This window comes from Thalassophryne amazonica, chromosome 12 (assembly GCF_902500255.1).
Source record: "Thalassophryne amazonica chromosome 12, fThaAma1.1, whole genome shotgun sequence".
Taxonomy (NCBI): domain Eukaryota; kingdom Metazoa; phylum Chordata; class Actinopteri; order Batrachoidiformes; family Batrachoididae; genus Thalassophryne; species Thalassophryne amazonica.
This window is the reverse complement of record NC_047114.1, coordinates 46,727,145-46,750,071: the sequence shown is the minus strand read 5'-3', so window position 1 is coordinate 46,750,071 and position 22,927 is coordinate 46,727,145. Positions and strand designations below refer to the sequence as shown.

Here is a 22,927-nt window from a genome sequence, read left to right as displayed (position 1 = left end):
TAGATGTAGCGATGAACTGTGTTAACTGAGAATGGTTTTCTGAAGTGTTCCTGAGCCCATGCTGTAAGATCCTTTACACAATGATGTCGGTTTTTAATGCAGTGCTGCGTGAGGGATCGAAGGTCACGGGCATTCAATGTTGGTTTTCGGCCTTGCCACTTGTGTAGAAAGTTCTCCAGATTCTCTGAATCTTCTGATTATATTATGGACTGTAGATGATGGAATCCCTAAATTCCTTGCAACTGAACATTGAGAAACATTGTTCTTAAACTGTTGGGACTATTTTTTTCATGCAGTTGTACATAAAGTGGTGATCCACGCTCCATCTTTGCTTGTGAAGGGCTGAGCCTTTTGGGGGATGCTCCTTTTATACCCAGTCATGACCCTCACAATTAGTGTCCTCAGTTCCCAAACGTTTATTGAGTGTTGTTAGAAGGAAAGGTGATGTAACACAGTGGTAAACATACCACTGTCCCAGCTTTTTTGAAACATGTTGCAGGCATCCATTTCAAAATGAGCAAATATTTGCACAAAAACAATAAAGTTTATCAGTGTGAGCATTAAATATCTTGTCTTTGTGGTGTATTCAATTGAATACAGGTTGAACAGGATTTGCAAATCATTGTATTCTGTTTTAATTTACATTTTACACAACGCCCCAACTTCACTGGAATTGGGGTTGTACATCCAGGAACAATGACTTAGTTCAAATGTTTGGTCCTTATTTGGTAAATGTTCAGTGCTGTTTTTGGCTTCGTTTTGATCAAGCTTAAGCCCAGTTTCATGGTGACACAGAAAAAGAAGAAGGTGACTAACTTGTTTGCTCGGAAGAAGAATGTCTGTCCTGTTGGGGTGTAGTAGAGAGCAGCATCTATTCGATCTTTAGGAAGCCCACTGCCCATTTCCTTCAGGCTCCTGGGGTAACCAGAATCCAGAACGGATTCAGTGAATACCCAATGCCTGTCCCCTAGAGAGAGAAAGGGCACATCTGCGTGAATACTAAGCCTCTTGAGTATGAATGGTAACGTTTTTCAAAGTGAAACTGTTCAAATTTCCCCAAATATTAAAGCTTACCTTTGAAGAAAGCAAATTTCCCATCTTCCCTTTCAAAAGCTGCACTGACATGACTGGGTAATCCCCTCCAGAAGTGACCAATTGGCATTGGATACCCATCTAGAACACGGTTGTTACGCAGTCTCCAGAACCACTTATCCTGATAGAGTGTGAACAAAGGGAGATTTAATAATGGCACAATGAGAGAACTTTAAAATCATAACTTCAATGGTGTCAGGTGGGTTCACCTTGAACACAAACATTTCTCCTCTGAGGATGGCAATGGTGTCAACGTGGCCTTCACAGATGTTGGGGCCAAAGCGAGGCGTGTCTGGTGGATATGTGGACTCGGGGTTGGTGTCAGGTGCACGTGGTGTCACAGGTGGGGGATGGTGGCCTGATCCTGACCCTAAGTGAGTTGCAGAGGGAAATTAAAGTTAATGTTTATGTCTAGTCCTTTGAGAGACATTACAATAGAGGGAAAAATCCAAATTAAATGTTCATACTGGCTATTTCATGCAGTCTGATAGCATCATTTTCTCACTAAAACTGCAACAGGAGAGGAAAAACCCCTATGCCCCAATGGTTAAAAACAAAACACAAACAACAACAACAAAAAACTCTCATCCACAGGGCACTAGCGAGGCAGGGGTAATGGTTTGATGTTCATGAAAATTTGCAGTCACAAGATCGTAACAGAATTGAACACCTGTGGAAGAAGATTAATTAATTAATCTTTCATTTTCTATATACCCGCTTACTCTAAAAAAGGTGGCGGGGGGGGGGGGGGGGGGGCTATACCAACAGTCATAGGCCAAGAGGCAGGGTACACCCTGGACAGGATGGCAGTCTATCGCAGGGTCACATACAGAATGACAAGCTCATTCTCACACACACACACACACACACACACACACACACACACACACACACACACACACACACACACACACACACACACACACACACACACACACACACACACACACACACACACACACACACAGTACCTACATACATTTTAAAGTTTCTAATCCACCTAACCTGCAAGTTTCTAGAGGTGGGAGGAAGCTGGAGCACCCAGAGAGAACCCATGTGAACATGCAAACTCCATACAAAAAGGACCAGGCGAGTAAAGATCCCAGGACCTTCTTGCTGTGAGGCAACAGTGCTAACCACTAAGCCACCTTGCCGCCCCCGTGGAATATTTTGGACGAATATGTCTGACAATACTTTCGACACATAATCGCAAAAACACCAAATGAGGAATTATGTTTAATTAGAATGGTACTCCATTTCTTCAGTAGAGCTCCAGAGACTGGTAGAACCAACGCCAAAGTGCACTGAAGCAGTTATGTATTTTATGAGTATCTTTTTAATTTCAACCTTATAGTTTAGATTTAGGTTTACTCCAACATCTGTTCAGGGACTCCAGATGAAATAGACCTTTGACTAGCTGTGGTACATTTACAGCAGTGTATATTAAGGACCTTACCGAAGGGCACTTAGTGACTTCCCAGAATGATGGGGATTGAAACAGAGCATGGTTTAACCTCTACACCTAGGTTTCCCTAAACTGGGGTCTATGCACTTCTAGGAGTGCATGAATTGCCATTAGGAAATGCTCAAGAGAAAATCGGTAATGGCAGGAAAAATATATTAAAAAAAAAAATCAAATGCCATTTTACACATGAAAGTCTGAACCATACACAGTGTTTCTATACAGTGCATTCAGAAAGTACTCACAGAGTTTCACTTTCGCCACATTTTGTTATGTTACAGCCTTATTCCGCAATGGAGTAAATTAATTTTCCCCTCAAAATTCGATTCACAACACCCATAATGACAAATATGAAAAACACATATTTTTTTTTTTGCAAATTTATTAAAAATGAAATACTAAGAATTCCCATGTACGTAAGTATTCACACCGTCTTCCATAAATGATGGAGGGCACTGTGCTCATTGGTACCTTCAAAGCAGCAGAAATGTTTCTGTATTCTTCAATAGATTTGTGCCTCGAGACAATCCTGTCTCAGAGTTCTACAGACAATTCCTTTGACTTCATGCTTGGTTTGTGCTCTGACATGCACTGTCAACGTTGGGACCTTATATGTAGATGTGTATACAGTTGTATGCAAAAGTTTGGGCACCCCTGATAATTTTTCTTTCTAAATCATTGGTTGTCTGGATCAGAAATTTCAGTTAAATATATTGTATAGCAGATGAACACACTGATATTTGAGAAGTGAAATGAAGTTTCTAGTATTTACAGGAAGTGTGCAATAATTATTAAACAAAATTGGGCAGGTGTATAAATTTGGGCACCCTTGTCATGTTATTGATTTGAATACATTTAGCACTAATTATTGGAACAGAAAATTGGGTTGGTAAGCTCACTGAGCCTTGACCTTCTTACACAGGTGAATCCAACCATGAGAAAGGGTATTTAAAGTGGCCATTTGCAAATGTTTCCTCTCTTTGCATCTCTTCTAATGAGTGGCAACATGGGAACCTCTAAACAACTCTCAATGACCTGAAAACAAAGATTGTTCAACATCATGGTTTAGGGGAAGGATACAAAAAGCTATCTCAGAGATTTCAGCTGTCAGTTTCCACTGTGAGGAATATAGTGAGTAAATGGAAGACCTCAGGCACAGTACTAAGTTAAGGCCCGAAGTGGCAGACCAAGAAAAATCTCAGATAAGCTGAAGCGAAGGATGGTGAGAACAGTCATACTTGACTCACAGACCTGCTCCAAAGACCTACGTGATCTTGCTGCAGATGGTGTCTCTGTGCATCGTTCAACTATACAGCGCACTTTGCACAAAGAGATGCTGTATGATGCTGTAATGCAGAGGAAGCCTTTTCTGTGTACAGGCCACAAACAGAGTCGCTTGAGGTATGCTAAAGCACATTTGGACAAGCCAGCTTCATTTTGGAATAAGGTGCTGTGGACTGATGAAACTAAAACTGAATTATATGGACATAAGGGGCGGTATGGACGGCTGAAAAAGAACACAGCATTTCAAGAAAAAAACTTGCTACCTACAGTAAAATTGTGATGGCGGTTCCATCATGCTGTGAGGCTGTGTGGCCAGGTACTGGAAATCTTGTTTAAGTTGAGGGTCACATGGATTCCACACAATATCAGCAGATTATTGAGAATAATGTTCATTAATCAGTGACAAAGTTTAAGTTGCAGGCCTGGACCTTTCAACAAGACAATGACCCTAAACACTGCTCAAAATCTACTAAGGCATTTGTGCAGAGGAACAATGTTCTGGAATGGCCATCTCAGTCCCCAAACCTGAATATTATTGAAAATCTGTGGTGTGATTTTAAGCAGGCTGTCCATGCTCGGAAATCAACAAACCTGAGATGTTTTGTAAAGAAGAATGGTCCAAAATACCTTCAACCAGAATCCAGACTCTCACTGGAAGCTACAGGAAGTGATTAGAGGCTGTTATTCCTGCAAAAGGAGGATCTACTAAATATTGATGTATTTTGTTCTGTTGGGGTGCCCAAATTTATGCACCTGCCTAATTTTGTTTAAAGAATTATTGCACACTTTCTGTAAATCCTATAAACTTCATTTCACTTCTCAAATATAACTGTGTTTGTCTGCTATATGATATATTTAACTGAAATTTCTGATCACACAACCAATGATTTATAAAGGAAAATCATGGAAATAATCCGTAGTGTCCAAACCTTTACATACAACTGTATTTCAAAATCATGTCCGGTCAAGTGAATTTGGACTCCAATTAAGGTGTAGAAACATCTTAAGGATGATCGGTGGAAACAGGATGCTTCATGGCAAAGGCTGTGAATAATATATACGAGGGCTGTCAATAAAGTAACGGTCCTTTTTATTTTTTTCAAAAACTATATGGATTTCATTCATATGTTTTTACGTCAGACATGCTTGAACCCTCGTGCGCATGCGTGAGTTTTTCCACGCCTGTTGGTGACGTCATTCGCCTGTGAGCACTCCTTGTGGGAGGAGTCGTCCAGCCCCTCGTCGGAATTCCTTTGTCTGAGAAGTTGCTGAGAGACTGGCGCGTTGTTTGATCAAAATTTTTTCTAAACCTGTGAGACACACCGAAGTGGACACGGTTCGAAAAATTAAGCTGGTTTTCAGTGAAAATTTTAACGGCTGATGAGAGATTTTGAGGTGATTCTGTCGCTTTAAGGATTTCCCACGGTGCGAGACGTCGCTCAGCGCTCTCAGCCGCCGTCGTCAGCCTGTTCAAGCTGAAAACCTCCACATTTCAGGTTCTATTGATCCAGGACGTCGTGAGAGAACAGAGACGTTTCAGAAGAAGTCGGTTTCAGCATTTTAACAGTGGAATATCCGGATAAAATGCTGAAACCGACTTCTTCTGAAACTTCTCTGTTCTCTCACGACGTCCTGGATCAATAGAACCTGAAATGTGGAGGTTTTCAGCTTGAACAGGCTGACGACGGCGGCTGAGAGCACTGAGCGACGTCTCGCACCGTGGGAAGTCCTTAAAGCGACAGAATCACCTCAAAATCTCTCATCAGCCGTTAAAATTTTCACTGAAAACCAGCTTAATTTTTCGAACCGTGTCCACTTCGATGTGTCTCACAGGTTTAGAAAAAATTTTTATCAAACAACGCGCCAGTCTCTCAGCAACTTCTCAGACAAAGGAATTCCGACGAGGGGCTGGACGACTCCTCCCACAAGGAGTGCTCACAGGCGAATGACGTCACCGACAGGCGTGGAAAAACTCACGCATGCGCACGAGGGTTCAAGCATGTCTGACGTAAAAACATATGAATGAAATCCATATAGTTTTTGAAAAAAATAAAAAGGACCACTACTTTATTGACAGCCCTCGTATATATATATATATATATATATATATATATATATATATATATATATATATATATATATATATATATATATATATAATTTGCAAAAATCCAAAAAGAAAAAAAAAAATCACACTGTCATTATGGGGTATTGTGTGTAGGATTTTGACAGAAAAAAATAAATAAATTCATCCATTGTGGAATAAGGCTGCAATTAAACAAAATGTGGAAAAAGTGAAGTGCTGTGAATACTTTCTGGAAGCACCATACATTTAGTCTAGTTAGTTTGCTTTCACGCTGCAATGTTACGGTTGGACAAAAGAACTTTTAATGGCATACTGTACTTTTGTCTTGACATCTATACAAGCCACATCTCCCCATACTCGACAATGACTGCCTTGTAGGCGTGTGAAAAATGAATGAACAGAGTGTGGATAAATGATTACAATTTCCACCCAATTCCAGTGCAGTCCAGTCATTTGTTTGTTTTTTCTGGTTGATACCTTTGTGAATGTACAACACTGAAATATCTTTCTTATTTGCAGCGAGTGGTGGGCGATTTTACAGCACTTGCCATCAAAAGGAACAAATTTTCAACTGCTGCCTGCTGCAGTACCGCAAAAAAGGATGTTTTATCTTATCTTATCTCTAAAGATGGCATCAAAGGATACACTAAGTTAGACAGGATGTACAGACGGGTGTGTGACCTAAAATGTTTGGGGAGCACTGCTCTTGATCATCACCTACCCTGATGTTAAATGAATTAACAAACAAGGAATATGCTTTATTGTTGTTTGTCTTGTAATAGTTCACTCATCTGTACATGAAGGTCCTCAGCCCCGCACACTACCCAAGCCTGAGTGGTCACATTCCTGATTGACTGATAAAACCTGAGCAGAAAGAAATGGAAAATGTGCAATCTTAAGGGAGTCCTTGCGGATCTGGATTAAAAGGTACCACTTTAGAAGACCTAACCTTTACCCTCATAGGGTCTGCCATTGACCTCCCCAAAAGAGGTCATGTTTTTCCACTCACATCTGGAGCATCTGTCTGTTTTTGTTGGTAAACAACAAAAACAAATGAAGCAATTTTAATTAATCCTTTTGTAGAAGTGAGGTATCGTCAGGAAAAATCCACTATCCTTGAAAAATCCAATGAAATTGGAGGGCAGATCTGGATCAAGGGGCGGATAAGACAAGTTGTTTCACATTGCTGGACAGGGCCATCTGGATCAAAGTTCAGCAGTCAGGACCAAAGATCAAAAATCAGGATCAAAGATCAGCAGTCAGGATTAAAGGTTACTGAACAGGATAGAAGGGTCTGGAATATAATCATGGATTCATGATCAGGACCACATGCGAGCATTCAGGGTCAACATTTGACGGACAGCCAATGGTAGCAACTATCAGCTTTCAGTATCAAAGATCACTAATGAGGATCAAAGGTCAATCGTCATGTTTTGATCATTTGCATAACGTCAGTGATAACGCACCATAAAGTTGCTGAATGCCTCTACGGTCATCATCAGGAAGCTGGAAGTTCTCTGTCTCCATCCACTGGTAGAAAGGAGCCATGATGGCGGATGGGTCGTTGGAGTGCTCTAGACCCAGAGCGTGACCCAGTTCATGCACCGCGACCAAGAATACATCATTACCTGAAATGCCAAAACAAGAACAACTCTTTCTTTATTTGTATTTAATTGAAGTCCAATTCAGTTTAAACATACATTTGGGGGAAACACACAGCAGATAAAAATATTCTCACATGACATTTGCAGGTCATGTGAGAATGTTTTTGAGTCACACAGCTGACACTGTCAAGTAAAAATAAACCATTTCTCCATTTCTCCTGTGTTAAGACAAAAAAAACCCCGTCTCACCAACATGGACCAGTTCCTGCTCGTACTGTGCTTACAGAAGCAAATTTAAAAGTCCCAACTCCCCAAAAACAAACAAACTCCCACAGTCTTTATCGTGTCATCAGTTTAACTGGAATCACTCAACAAAGTGCAAAGTCAGTTTGAGCTCATATCCAGCTGCTCACCTAACAGATCCTGGTTTCTCAAAGTCCATGGCTCAGCTGCATCAAAGTGGGTATCTCCACCAATGCCATTTCCAGGAAAATATGCATGAGCTAGGAAGCCCCCCTCGCCATCAAAAGGGCTACTGTCACCGTGGAAACCTTCAGCGAAGAAGATCATGATGTCTGCAAATTCTTCCACCTTGTCCCGGATGTAGCTATAGGGGACTTCCCGGAATCGAAGCGGAGTGATGCTCTCCCACACCCTGAAGGCCTTCCTGATGGCCTCGTATGTCTCATACTCACCCACCTTGGGGGTGTAGTTCTGTATGCTAAAGAGATGGCAATGGGTGTGAGAGAATGTGGAGGAGGTGAGATGAAGCAAGGTGTTTTTCCATCAGAAGATACTCAAGTATGTAATAGACAAGCATTTTCAATGCACACACACAAGTCAGAAGTATTTATTATTTTTTCTATAAGTATTTGGTTTTTTTTTTTAGATATTTATTACCTCAGTTTGGGTTTCTGTCTTTGGACAATTAGAAATTCTAATGACAGCTACAGAATAGTCTCTTAAAATTCTGACTTACGAGAAAGTGATGTCCTTCTTCTCCCACTTCAGAGTGTTTATGGCGTATCGCTTCCTCCTCAAGTTACTCTTTAGCTCGGCACCAAACTTATCTGGTACGCCACAGCGGGGCCGCTTCATAGCCCTGTCAGATACAGGACAAAGCATGAAGTCTAATATGGCGGCCCCTGAATCACCTGCCTCGCTTTTATGTGGAGAATGCGTTTGCTCGCTTCTCACTCCATGGTGTTGCTGTCGATGATGCCGGTGATTGTGAGGCCGTAGAACCGCTGCATGGCGGCAATGGCTGAGGTCACGGAGTGAGGGGAGCGTAGAGAGTGGGTCCTCATGTCGCCTGGTGGAAGGTAACCGTACTGCTGCAGCCACGACTGCAGAACAAAAACAGGAGACACACAAGAGCTCAATAAGGTGACTCATGAGAAACACTGCAAAATGAAATCAAGACAACTCCAAGCTGAGTTTGCAGAAAGAGCTGTTTTCATTTAGGCACGTCATATCTCAGCTGATTTCTGTTGTTAAATAAAACACAACCACAGGAAAGGAGTCACCGCCATGCTGACTGAGCTACAAGCTGAAACAGTGCAGGTTCTGGGTGTTTCATACAAGTCTTCAACACTGTCTTTTAGTACCTGGTACATCTCCAGGCAATGTCTAAAAACAAAGCTATTTTAAAAATTTAAAAAAAATTTTTGGCTCTGCAGTCAGTGCAGACAGCAAAGCTAATAGAGATGATGGTCAACTCGAAAGAACGCCACCAAGCCCACATAGCTCTAAACAAAGATGATTTATGTTTGGACAAAAATGCTGCAAGAGTGAAACCAAACCAGGAAATTCCCCTCTCAGAGTTACAGATTAACAACAGTGTTTACACTCAAGGTACACTTTTGTTTGGGTTTCAGTGCAGATCGCCACTGTGCTCACTGAAGCTGTCATTGGAAGTGATCAAAGTGTTTGCAGTACGTACTGTGACACTCACTCCTTCCCAGCGTGACCTCATTTTCCCCTGGAAACCCTTCTAACCAAAGCACCGGTTTGACCTCTGGACTGCTTCCAAGAGCGTCACACCGCACCTCTCCCACACAGTTTCTCCTGCACTCTTTGTCTCCCAAACTAAAGCTGACAAACGACTTTTGTGAACAAAGTGAAAAGTAAGACCACTGTGATGTTCTTATCCACATTCTTACTTTACTGTCTGTGATAAACAGATAATAAGCACTGAGTTTCTTTGTATGATTTTTTTTTTTTTTGAGGTGGGGAGCATGATATAGACATGACATAGTCCAAACTTTTGACTGGTAGTGTGTCTATACATGCAAACACTAAAATCTTTCAGGGTGATTCAACTTAAAAACATAAGTGAACTCAACTTCAAGAAAAGCTGTAATTCAACTCAGGATTTTATATATATATACATATACACATATATATACATATACATACACATACATATATATACATATACATACATATACATACATATATATATATATATATATATATATATATATACATATATATATATATACACACACACACACATGCAGGGGTGGTGGCCAAGTAGTTAGTGCACTTGGTTTCAGTGCGGAAGGTTCCTAGTTCAAACCCCACCCCTGCCACATTTCTCCATGTAATGTGGCACTGCATCAGGAAAGACATCTGGCATAAAATTTGTGCCAATTCAACATGCAGATCCACCTTGGATTTACTGTGGCAACCCCAAGTGCAAGCAAGGGAGCAGCCAAAGGGACTTACTTTATAAGTTGTTATATACACACAGGCAGTGGTGCTCATACGTTTACATACCCTCGCAGAATATTTGATATTTTTTGGCCATTTTTCAGAGAATGTTAATAATAACACAAAATCATTTTTTCCACTCATGGCTAGTGGTTGTGTGTTTATTCTTTACAGAAACTAACCAAATGACCCTGATCAAAAGTTTACACACCCTGGTGATTTTGCCCTGATAACATGCACACATGTTGACACAAACAGGTTTGAATGGCTACAAAATCTAACCATCATCATCTGTGATCTGTTTGCTTGTAATAAGTGTGTGTATAAAAGGTTGGTGAGTTTCTGGGCTCCTTACAATCTCTTGCATCTTTCATCCAGTGCTGCACTGATGTTTCTGGTTTCTGAGTCATACGGGAAAGCAATAGAATTGTCAAAGGATCCATGGGAAAAGGTAACTGAACTGTATAAAAGAGGAAAGGGATATAAAAAGATTCAAGGACCTTAGATTGCCAATCAGCAGTGTTCAAACCCTAATCAAGAAGTGGAAAATGAGAGAAACCAAACAACTGTCAGGTAGACCCACATGAATTTCAGCAAAAACTGCCAGGAAAATTGTTCAGGATGCAATGAAAAACCCACAAATAACTTCAGCTGAAATACAGGACTCTCTGATAAAATGTGGTGTGGCTGTTTCAAGATGGCACTTGAAGAAAAATGGGCTGCATGGTCGAGTTGCCAGAAGAAAGCCATTACTGTGCAAATACCACAAAATATCTCACTTACAATACGCCAAACAGCACAGAGAACAAAGTCATTTGGAGTGATGAGACCAAAATTTTACTTTTTGGCCACAACCATAAACATTACATTTGGAAAGGAGTCAACAAAGCCTATGATGAAAGGTACACCTTTTGTACTGTGAAACACGGAGGTGGACTGCTGATGTTTGGGGGTTGTGTGAGCCACAAAGACATAGGAAACCTGGTCAAAATTGATGGCAGAACTACTAGCTGTAGTACCAAAAAAAAAAAAAAAATCCCCTCATGCTGCTTTAACAAACAAACAGTCTCACAACTGCAGATGGAGAAAGGTAGACATATTGGGCCACATTTATCAAACGAACGTACGGCAGAAAACGTGCGTTCGACCATTTTTACGCAAGCTTCGGTATTTATCAATTTGGACGTGAGCGGAGGCTAAGACGAATCTCACGACAGAGCTCACATCTGGTCTGAGCTCGTGTACGCAAATCTGAGTCTGTGGATTTGCGGCGCAGCACTACAAAATCTGTCTGAGTCTGAAAATAATTATGAAACAAACCTCAGCTGTCATCCAAGCATAAGCAGCCACATATTCAGAACAGATCAAAACGGATTCTTAAAATGGATTAAACAAAATTAATTTAAAAAAGCCCACTTTTAATGATACTGCTTCCTTTGTAAAATAAAAAATACATATGCTAAATAGCCTAAACATGACAACTAATCATTGCACATTGAAATGCCTAATGCTGCGCTTAAGTTCCGCAACACGTTTTTTGGTGGCCAGCTTTAAATCGGATCACTTTTCCTTGACCTAAATGCAAAGAATTCTTAATCAATTAGCAGGCATAAGCTTTTAACTGTGGATGCATAAAAGACTGATTCAAAATCATTAGGCATAGGTTAAGTCAAAGAATTCTTCAAACCTCAGCCAGAGTCCGTTCCTCTGCGGCAACGCTGTTGACCGCCTCCGTTACACTCTTCCACATGGCATTTTTATGAGCGCCTTTGACTCCACTTTTCAGACTGCCTAAAAAGTACAAGTTTGTTTTTCTCCACCTCCGATGTTAGGATGCCGATTTCCATCTCCGAAAAGTTTTTTCTTCTTCCCAGTGCTTCTTCTCTCCATGTTGAGCTCAGTGGGCGAGGCTTCCGAACCATGAATATTTAAGGGCGTAACATGCTAATGACGATTAAATTCAGCCGCCGCATTCATCAAAAGCCGATCATTCGTACGCTGGGATTGGTCAGATACGAATGTTTCATAAATCACACGTGCCTCTTGTTGTAAGACCAATTATGCGCTCAGATCTGTGCCTGTTTTTACGCAATGTTGATAACTGAGGCCCATTGTGTGTGCAATAGACCAAGTGGAAGGAGCATCAGCGGTGGGTACAAGTTGTACCATGGTGAGAACAGGAAGAGAAATGGTGTTGGGGTCATTTTAAAGGAAAAGTATGTTAAAAGTGTGTTGGAGGTTAAGCGAGTGTCTGACAGGGTGATGAATGTGAAGTTGGAAAAGGGGTGATAATGAATATCATCAGTGCATATGCCCCACAGGTAGGGTGTGAGATGAAGGAGAAAGAAGATTTCTGGAGTGTGTTAGATGAGGTGGTGGAGAGTATGTCCAAGCATGAAAGAGTGGTGATAGCAGCGGACTTCAATGGGCATGTTGGTGAAGGGAACAGAGGTGATGAGGAAGTAATGGGTAGATATGGTACCAAGGATAGGAATGGGGAAGGACAGATGATAGTTGATTTTGCAATAAGGATGGAAATGGCTGTGGTGAATACCTACTTTAAGAAAAGGGAGGAGCACAGGGTAACGTATAAGAGTGGAGGAAGGTGCACACAGGTGGACTACATTCTTTATAGGAGATACAAGCTAAAAGAAATCAGAGACTGTAAGGTGGTGGCAGGAGAGAGTGTCATAAGACAGCATAGGATGGTTGTTTGTAGGATGACTAGAGGTAAAGAAGAAGAAGAAGAGAGTGAGAGCTCAACAAAGGATCAGATGGTGGAAGCTGAAGGAGGAGACTGTTGTGTGAAATTTAGCGAGCAGGTGAGAGAGGCACTGGTTGGAGGGGAATTTTGGACAACTGGAAAAGTACTGCAGATGTTGTGAGGGAGACAGCTCGGACAGTACTGGGTATGACATCTGAACAGTGGAAGGAAGACAAGGAGACTTGGTGGTGGAATGAAGAGGTCCAGGAAAGCATAAGGAGAAAGAGGTTGGCGAAAAAGTTTTGGGATAGTCGGAGAGATGAAGAAAGTAGACAGGAGTACAAGGCGATGCGGCGTAAGGTGAAAAGAGAAGTGGCAAAAGTGAAGGAAATGGCATATTGTGAGCTATACAAGAAGTTGAATAGTAAGGAAGGAGAAAAGGACTTGTACCGATTGGCCAGACAAAGAGACAGAGCTGGAAAGGATGTGCAGCAGGTTAGGGTGGTAAAACATGCACATGGTAATGAGCTGACAAGTGAGGAGTGTGTGCTGAGAAGGTGGAGGGAATATTTTTAAGAGCTGATGAATGAAGAAAATGAGCAAGAGAAAAGGCTGGATGATGTGGTGAGAGTAAATCAGGAAATGCAAGAGATTAGTAAGGAAGAGGGCTGCTATGAAGAGGATGAAGAGTGGAAAGGCAGTTGGTCCAGATGACATTCCAGTGGAGGCATGGAAATGTCTAGGAGAAATGGCAGTAGAGTTTCTAACCAGATTGTTTAATAAAATCTTGGAAAGTGAGATGATGCCTGAGGAGTGGAGACGAAGTGTGCTGGTTCCTATTTTCAAGAAAAAGGGTGATGTGCACAACTGCAGTAACTACAGAGGCATAAAGTTGATCAGCCACAGCATGAAGTTATGGGAAAGAGTAGTAGAAGCTAGGCTTAGAAAACAGGTGAAGATCTGTGAGCAGCAATATGGTTTTATGCAGAGAAAGAGCACTACAGATGCAATGTCTGCTCTGAGAATACTGTTGGAGAAGTACAGAGAAGGCCAGAAAGAGTTACATTGTGTGTTTGTGGACTTAGAAAAAGATGATGATATGATAGGGTGCCAAGAGAAGAGCTGTGGTATTGTATGAGGAAGTCTGGAGTGGCAGAAAAGTATGTTACGGTAGTGCAGGACATGTTACAAGAACAGTGTGACAGCGGTGAGATGCGCAGTCAGAATGACAGACTCATTCAAGGCTGGAGGTGGGATTACACCAAGGCTCAGCTCTGAGTCCTTTCTTGTTTGCATTGGTGATGGACAGTTTGACGGATGAGATCAGACCGGAGTCCCCATGGACTATGATGTTTGCAGATGACATTGTGATCAGTAGTGAGAGTAGAGAGAAAGTTGAGTCTAGTCTGGAGAGGTGGAGATATGCTTTGGAGAGAAGACTGAGTACATGTGTGTGAATGGGAGGGAGCCCAGTGGAATAGTGCAGTTACAAAGAGTAGAAGTGGTGAAAGTAGATGAGTTTAAATATTTGGGGTCAACTGTTCAAAGTAATGGAGAGTGTGGTAGAGAGGTGAGAGGCAGGGTGGAGTGGATGGAGAAAGGTGGCAGGAGTGATTTGTGACCAAAGAATATCAGCAAGAGTGAAGGGGAAAGTTTACAAGACAGTAGTGAGACCAGCTATGTTGTACAGCTTAGAGACGGTGGCACTAACAAAAAGACAGGAGGCAGAGCTGGAGGTGGCAGAGCTGAAGATGTTGAGATTCTCTTTGGGAGTGACAAGAATGGACACGATTAGGAATGAACATATCAGAGGGACAGCTCAGGTGGAACGGTTTGGAGACAAAGTCAGAGAAGCGAGATTGAGATGGTTTGGAAATGTGCAGAGGAGGGACCCAGGGTATATAGGGAGAAGGATGCTAAGGATGGAGCCACCGGGCAGGAGGAGAAGAGGGAGTCCAAAGAGGTTGTTTATGGATGTGCTGAGGGAGGACATGCAGGTGGTTGGTGTGACAGAGGAAGATACAGAGGACAGGGTGAGATGGAAACGACTGATCTGCTGTGGCGACCCCTAACGGGAACAGCCAAAAGACAAAGAAGAAGATTCTGTTTTACTGACTAATTACATGGAACATCATGTAATACAGTGGGGGAAATAAGTATTTGATCCACTATCAATTTTGCAGGTTTTTCCACCTACAAAGACTGTAGAGGTCTGTAATTTTTATCATAGGTACACTTCAACTATGAGAGACAGAATCTAAAAAAAAAAAAAAAAAAAAAAATCCAGAAAATCACATTGTATGATTTTTAAATAATTAATTTGCATTTTATTGCATGAAATAAGTATTTGATCCCCTGCCAACCAGCAAGAATTCTGGCTCTCACGGACCTGTTAATTTTTCTTTAAGAAGCCCTCTTATTCTGCACTCTTTACCTGTATTAACTGCACCTGTTTGAACTTGTTACCTGTATAAAAGACACCTGTTCACACACTCAATCAATCACACTCCAGCCTGTCCACCATAGCCAAGACCAAAGAGTTGCCTAAGAACACCAGGGACAAAACTGTAGACCTGCACAAGGCTGGGATGGACTACAGGACAACAGGCAAGCAGGCAAGCAGCTTGGTAGAAGACAACAACTGTTATGATTATTTATTAGAAAGTGGAAGAAACACAAGATGACTGACAATCTCCCTCTGTCTTGGATTCCATGCAAGATCTCACTTTGTGGGGTAAGGATGATTCTGAGAAAGCTCAGAACTACACAGGAGGACCTGGTCAATGACCTGAAGAGAGTTGGGACCACAGTCACAAAGATTACATTAGTAACACATGATGCTGTCATGGTTTAAAATCCTGCAGGGCAGCAAGGTCCCCCTGCTCAAGCCAGCACATGTCCAGAAGTTCACCAGTGATGAACTGGATGACCACATGACCTTCTCCCATGCCTCCTCTGGATCATCCAGAGGAGGCATGGGAGAAGGTCATGTGGTCAGATGAGACCAAAATAGAGCTTTTTGGAATCAACTCCACTTGCTGTGTTTAGAGGATGAGAACAACCCCAAGAAAACCATCCAACCGTGAAGCATGGGGGTGGAAACATCATACTCTGGGGGTGCTCTTCTGCAAAGGGGACAGGATGACTGCACCGTATTGAAGGGAGTATGCATGGGGTCATGTATTGTGAGATTTTGGCAAACAACCTCCTTCCCTCAGTTAGAGCATTGAAGATGGGTCATGGCTGGGTCTTCCAGCATGACAATGACCCCAAACACACAATCAGGGCAACTAAGGAGGGGCTCCGTAAGAAGCATTTCAAGGTCCTGGAGTGGCCTGGCCAGTCTCCAGACCTGAACTCAATAGAAAATCTTTGGAGGAAGCTGAAACTCCAAACCTGAAAGATCTGGAGATCTGTATGGAGGAGCGGACCAAAATCCCTGCTGCAGTGTGTGAAAACTTGGTCAAGAACTACAGGAAATGTCTGACCTCTGTAATGGCAGACAAATGTTTCTGTACCAGTTGTTAAGGTCTATTTTTCTAGGGGATTAAATACTTATTTCATGCAACAAAATGCAAATTCAATCAATCAATCAACTTTTTTTTTATATAGCGCCAAATCACAACAAACAGTTGCCCCAAGGTGCTTTACACTGTAAGGCAAGGCCACACAACAATCACGAAAAACCCCAACGGTCAAAACGACCCCCTGTGAGCAAGCACTTGGCTACAGTGGGAAGGAAAAACTCCCTTTTAACAGGAAGAAACCTCCAGCAGAACCAGGCTCAGGGAGGGGCAGTCTTCTGCTGAGACTGGTTGGGGCTGAGGGAAAGAACCAGGAAAAAGACATGCTGTGGAAGGGGGCAGAGATCGATCACTAATGATTAAATGCGGAGTGATGCATACAGAGCAAAAAGAGAAAGAAACAGTGCATCATGGGAACCCCCCCACAGTCTACGTCTAAAGCAGCATAACCAAGGGATAGTCCAGGGTCACCTGATCCAGCCCTAACTATAAGCCTTAGCGAAAAGGAACGTTTTAAGCCTAATCTTAAAAGTAGAGAGGGTATCTGTCTCCCTGATCTGAATTGGGAGCTGGTTCCACAGGAGAGGAGCCTGAAAGCTGAAGGCTCTGCCTCCCATTCTACTCTTACAAACCCTAGGAACTACAAGTAAGCCTGCAGTCTGAGAGCGAAGCGCTCTAATGGGGTAATATGGTACTACGAGGTCCCTAAGATAAGATGGGACCTGATTATTCAAAACCTTATAAGTAAGAAGAAGAATTTTAAATTCTATTCTAGAATTAACAGGAAGCCAATGAAGAGAGGCCAACACGGGTGAGATATGCTCTCTCCTGCCAGTCCCCGTCAGTACTCTAGCTGCAGCATTTTGAACTAACTGAAGGCTTTTTAGGGAACTTTTAGGACAACCTGATAATAATGAATTACAATAGTCCAGCCTAGAGGAAATAAATGCATGAATTAGTTTTTCAGCATCACTCTGAGACAAGACCATTCTGATTTTAGAGATATTGCGTAAATGCAAAAAGGCAGTCCTACATATTTGTTTAATATGCGCTTTGAATGACATATCCTGATCAAAAATGACTCCAAGATTTCTCACAGTATTACTAGAGGTCAGGGAAATTTTTTAATTAATTATTTAAAAAAAAAAAAAAATCATACAATGTGATTTTCTGGATTTTTTTTTTAGAGTCTGTCTCTCACAGTTGAAGTGTACCTATGATTAAAAATTACAGACCTCTCCATTCTTTGCAGGTGGAAAAACCTGCAAAACTGACAGTGGATCAAATACTTATTTCCCCCACTGTATTTACCCTCAAACTGACACTGACAGCTTTCAACTGTAATATGTTGCAAGAAACAGATACAATAATATCCAAATATGCATGTGCCTAACTGTACACAGAGCAGTGGTTGAGCATTTAGAGAACAAATTTGGGCATAAGGCAGAGAGAGAAAGTGAGGGAGTGTCCCGGGGTGAGACTGTGGCCTTTGGCAGCATCAACCCTCCAGTCGAGCAGTAGCGTCAGCCGGTAATTTAAGCGGGAAATTCTTCTTACTTGCCTCCAAACCTCAAATTCGAACTCTTTCCCTAACGTCCATGTCTCCATCTCCTCCTCATCACTCCACTCCCCTGGCTTTCCCTCATCCTTCTCTTGTGGAAAACCAGGAGATGGGACGGTGAATACTTACAAACAACCACACCCATGAATGCCCAATTACTGCTGCACGCTCTGTGTACTGGAATGCCAGAACATCAAGTACAGTAAAGATAACAGCAAATGCGGCATTCCCGTTTCATGGATTATCTGAGCATCCACTCACATCTGTGTATTTATATGTACACGACCTTACTGTATTTGTACAGACAGCCTTGGTGTTTCTGTTGCTTCGAGAATAAAATAAATCATCAGATGCCTGAAGGTCTAACAATCGCTCTCTTTTTCCTCTCACACTCTGTGTCTTTGAGGAGCACGGAGGTCTCCAAGTTTAAACTTCACCCCTGAAGGAGCCCTTTTCTGCTTGTGGCTCACCAACATAAAGACACTGTTTATTGAGCGAGGACAGACCGAGGTTATCCTGTAATTCACACCCGTAATGAGAGTGTTGCAATTTGAGGCTCAAATAATTATTCATGTAATTTTCATCCTGTAAAGTAGTCGAACACACACACACACCTCGCTGGTGAAGATACAATGGAGTGAGAAGTAACTAATGGATGAAATTGTTATGTTGTAGGTTGTATCCCATTACATTTGTTTGAAAATTAAAATAAAATTGTATATTACTTTACAAGTTAAAATTAACATGAAGAACATATTATAAATGTTGCTTTGTTTGATGGTAAATTAATAAATCCATAAGTACACTGTTAAATATAAATTAAACAAATATTTAATATTGCAACTGTAAAATTATACTATTTAATACAAAGCAACAAAGGCTTTAGTGTAAATAGCTGAGCGGATAAGGAGCTGGTCTGCCAATATGTGGGCATCGGTTTGAATCCCACTCATGCTGTGTCCTTGGGCAAGACACCTAATCTGCATAGTCTCAGTCCACCCAACTGTAAATGGGTAATGCTGGGGAAGTGATCCGTGTTGAACTGGCATCCTGTTCAGGGGAGTTGTAATCGCTCATCCACTTGAAGCTACCAAGCAATAAACCTGAATAGCTCAGATGTTGCCCACCTGTAAGAAGAAAAGGTTGCAGTTCCTTCCATGGCCACTTCAGGCTTCCTCAAAAAGTGAGCAGGTTCCCATTCAAGTCCAACTTTAGACCAGAAATAAACATTTTTACAGCCTAGTACAAAAGCCACTTTTGGTCTCTATAGGTAGTTTCCACCTTAGGAATGAACATATCAGAGGGACAGCTCAGGTGGGACGGTTTGGAGACAAAGTCAGAGAGGCGAGATTGAGATGGTTTGGACATGTGCAAAGGAGGGACCCAGGGTATATAGGGAAAAGGATGCTGAGGATGGAGCCACCAAGCAGGAGGAGAAGAGGGAGACCAAAGAGGAGGTTCATGGATGTGCTGAGAGAGGACATGCAGGTGGTTGGTGTGACAGAGGAAGATACAGAGGACAGGGTGAGATGGAAACGACTGATCTGCTGTGGTGACCCCTAACGGGAAAAGCCGAAAGACAAAGATGAAGAAGAAGGTAGTTTCCACCTCCATGACAACTGTACTGGGGTGAATTTTTTCTAAAATTTAGTTTAAGATCATTTAAACAATACAATTAAGTACAATTAGGGCGTGGTCATTTTGAGTGACAGCTACTGACACCAAATTTCAAAGCGTCCATAACTCAGAGGCCGTCTGATGCACCCTCTAATTGTTGTGGAGAGCTGTGTCATTTTGAGGATTTTACTACAAACACCTGAAATGATGTGGCTTGTGTGGTGAAATGTCCTCACAGATTATCTAAGACATCTACAATATTCGTGCTGAGTGAAATTCTCATCTTATTTAATGTTGTCCACTAATGGCATTAGCACTTTTAGCAGCTGTCAGTAGCTTCATCAGTTAAGTCCTATTAATGCACAATTACAGAGCAAATAAGGGGCTCATGACTTTTAATGCCCACTCAAAAGCAAACCATTATGAGAACCATTGCACCGTCCCCAAAAATATGATTTAATAAACACTCAAACTGAGGTAAACCTGTTACCTGAACTTGTACGGACTTGAAGATAGGAGCATATTCAGGCTTCTTTCAACATAAACTGGCCACGGTCCACCTCTTTATCCATTTAAGAGTTCAATGTGATATAGGCAGAATAAGCACTACTATCAACATGGCGATGCCCAGATATGGGCTTCATATTGGCGGTCTTTATAGAAAATCTATGGGAGATGTCACACGAGGTTTGTTCAGTCTACGGACACTACAGAATCGAGAGAGATATAAACACCGGCAACAACAAGCCTATATAGGATTTAAGTGGTCCGAGTGGCCACAAGCACCCTAACCACAAGGCTTCAGAAGCAACTTGATAGGTCTGTCTGGCTTTAGTGTATGTTATGTTGTCCACATTAAAACAGGCTAAAACTGTTTCACTGCTTCTCACCTTTATCTATCAAAATGTTGAATATGCAGTAGTTTTCATGGTGTTAGTTACAGAAAGTCACTGACTGACTGACTCCGTTAATTTTATGCTTGCCCTGCTAATATAGTGTACAAATAATGAATGTTTGAGTTCAATGGTACGAGTATTTCATGAGGTGAAAGCTGGAACAAACCATTCAACTTGGCTTCACCTCATTGAATGGTTTGTTCCACCTTTCACAGAATATTCATTCCACTGCAAGAATGTAAAAACATTCATTATTTGTTTTATATAACAACTAAAATAGATCCTTGTCATTTGATATTTTATTAATTTATAAACAACATAAAAGGGACTTACATTTTGGTGTTCCACTGCTCCTAAAGTCCAAATTGTGACATGTAGTCCAGTGATGCTGTGCACTGACTTCGGACTTCCATAAAAAAATAAAAATAAAAAATAAAAAAAAGACTTTTTGTAGTTCCTCAGTCCAGCCAAAATTCATTTTGTGCTGTCTGAAGATCCTCTGTAGTTTTTCCCCTACTCCTGCTAAATAATGTCTATCTGGTCTCTTTGTTCTCTGGGACTTCTGCACTTTGTCAAGGGACCATCGTAGGTACCCACATACTGTGAGGGCTTTCCGGACACGTTGTTGTTCTTTACAAATAAATTATAAAAAAAAAAAAAAATCATACATTGTGATTTCCGGATTTTTTCTTAGATTATGTCTCTCACAGTGGACATGCACCTAAGATGAAAATTTCAGACCCCTCCATGATTTTTAAGTGGGAGAACTTGCAAAATCGGAAGGTGTTCAAATAATTATTTTCCTCACTGTACATATACACATACACACACACACACATATATATATATATACATATATATATATATACATATACACACATATACATATACATATATATATATACATATACATATATATATATATATACATATACATATATACACACATATACATATATACACTCAACAAAAATATAAATGTAACACTTTTGGTTTTGCTCCCATTTTGTATGAGATGAACTCAAAGATCCAAAACTTTTTCCACATACACAATATCACCATTTCCCTCAAATATTGTTCACAAACCAGTCTAAATCTGTGATAGTGAGCACTTCTCCTTTGCTGAGATAATCCATCCCACCTCACAGGTGTGCCATATCAAGATGCTGATTAGACACCATGATTAGTGCACAGGTGTGCCTTAGACTGCCCACAATAAAAGGCCACTCTGAAAGGTGCAGTTTTGTTTTATTGGGGGGGGATACCAGTCAGTATCTGGTGTGACCACCATATGCCTCATGCAGTGCAACACATCTCCTTCACATAGAGTTGTTCAGGTTGTCAATTGTGGCCTGTGGAATATTGGTCCACTCCTCTTCAATGGCTGTGCGAAGTTGCTGGATATTGGCAGGAACTGGTACACGCTGTCGTATACGCCAGTCCAGAGCATCCCAAACATGCTCAATGGGTGACATGTCCGGTGAGTATGCCGGCCATGCAAGAACTGGGACATTTTCAGCTTCCAAGAATTGTGTACAGATCCTTGCAACATGGGGCCGTGCATTATCCTGCTGCAACATGAGGTGATGTTCTTGGATGTATGGCACAACAATGGGCCTCAGGATCTCGTCACGGTATCTCTGTGCATTCAAAATGCCATCAATAAAATGCACCTGTGTTCTTCGTCCATAACAGACGCCTGCCCATACCATAACCCCACCGCCACCATGGGCCACTCGATCCACAACATTGACATCAGAAAACCGCTCACCCACACAACGCCACACACGCTGTCTGCCATCTGCCCTGGACAGTGTGAACCGGGATTCATCCATGAAGAGAACACCTCTCCAACGTGCCAAACGCCAGCGAATGTGAGCATTTGCCCACTCAAGTCGGTTACGACGACGAACTGGAGTCAGGTCAAGACCCCGATGAGGACGACGAGCATGAAGATGAGCTTCCCTGAGACGGTTTCTGACAGTTTGTGCAGAAATTCTTTGGTTATGCAAACCGATTGTTTCAGCAGCTGTCCGAGTGGCTGGTCTCAGACGATCTTGGAGGTGAACATGCTGGATGTGGAGGTCCTGGGCTGGTGTGGTTACACGTGGTCTGCGGTTGTGAGGCTGGTTGGATGTACTGCCAAATTCTCTGAAATGCCTTTGGAGATGGCTTATGGTAGAGAAATGAACATTCAATACACGAGCAACAGCTCTGGTTGACATTTGTGCTGTCAGCATGCCAATTGCACGCTCCTTCAAATCTTGCGACATCTGTGGCATTGTGCTGTGTGATAAAACTGCACCTTTCACAGTGGCCTTTTATCGTGGGCAGTCTAAGGCACACCTGTGCACTAATCATGGTGTCTAATCAGCATGTTGA

General features: G+C 41.8%; 1 protein-coding gene across 1 annotated transcript in view; it reads right to left on the bottom strand.

Moving 5' to 3' along the window:
* The window catches only part of mmp14b (matrix metallopeptidase 14b (membrane-inserted)), a 51,370-nt gene that overhangs the window by 5,115 nt on the left and 23,328 nt on the right, over positions 1-22,927 (bottom strand). Inside the window, exons 2-8 of the mRNA XM_034182464.1 lie at positions 8,726-8,874; positions 8,508-8,630; positions 7,942-8,249; positions 7,391-7,552; positions 1,302-1,462; positions 1,075-1,213; positions 817-967 (exon numbers count right to left, since the gene is read on the bottom strand). Of these exons, the coding sequence (XP_034038355.1) occupies positions 817-967; positions 1,075-1,213; positions 1,302-1,462; positions 7,391-7,552; positions 7,942-8,249; positions 8,508-8,630; positions 8,726-8,874 (1,193 nt within the window). The remainder of the gene's footprint in view (positions 1-816; positions 968-1,074; positions 1,214-1,301; positions 1,463-7,390; positions 7,553-7,941; positions 8,250-8,507; positions 8,631-8,725; positions 8,875-22,927) is intronic.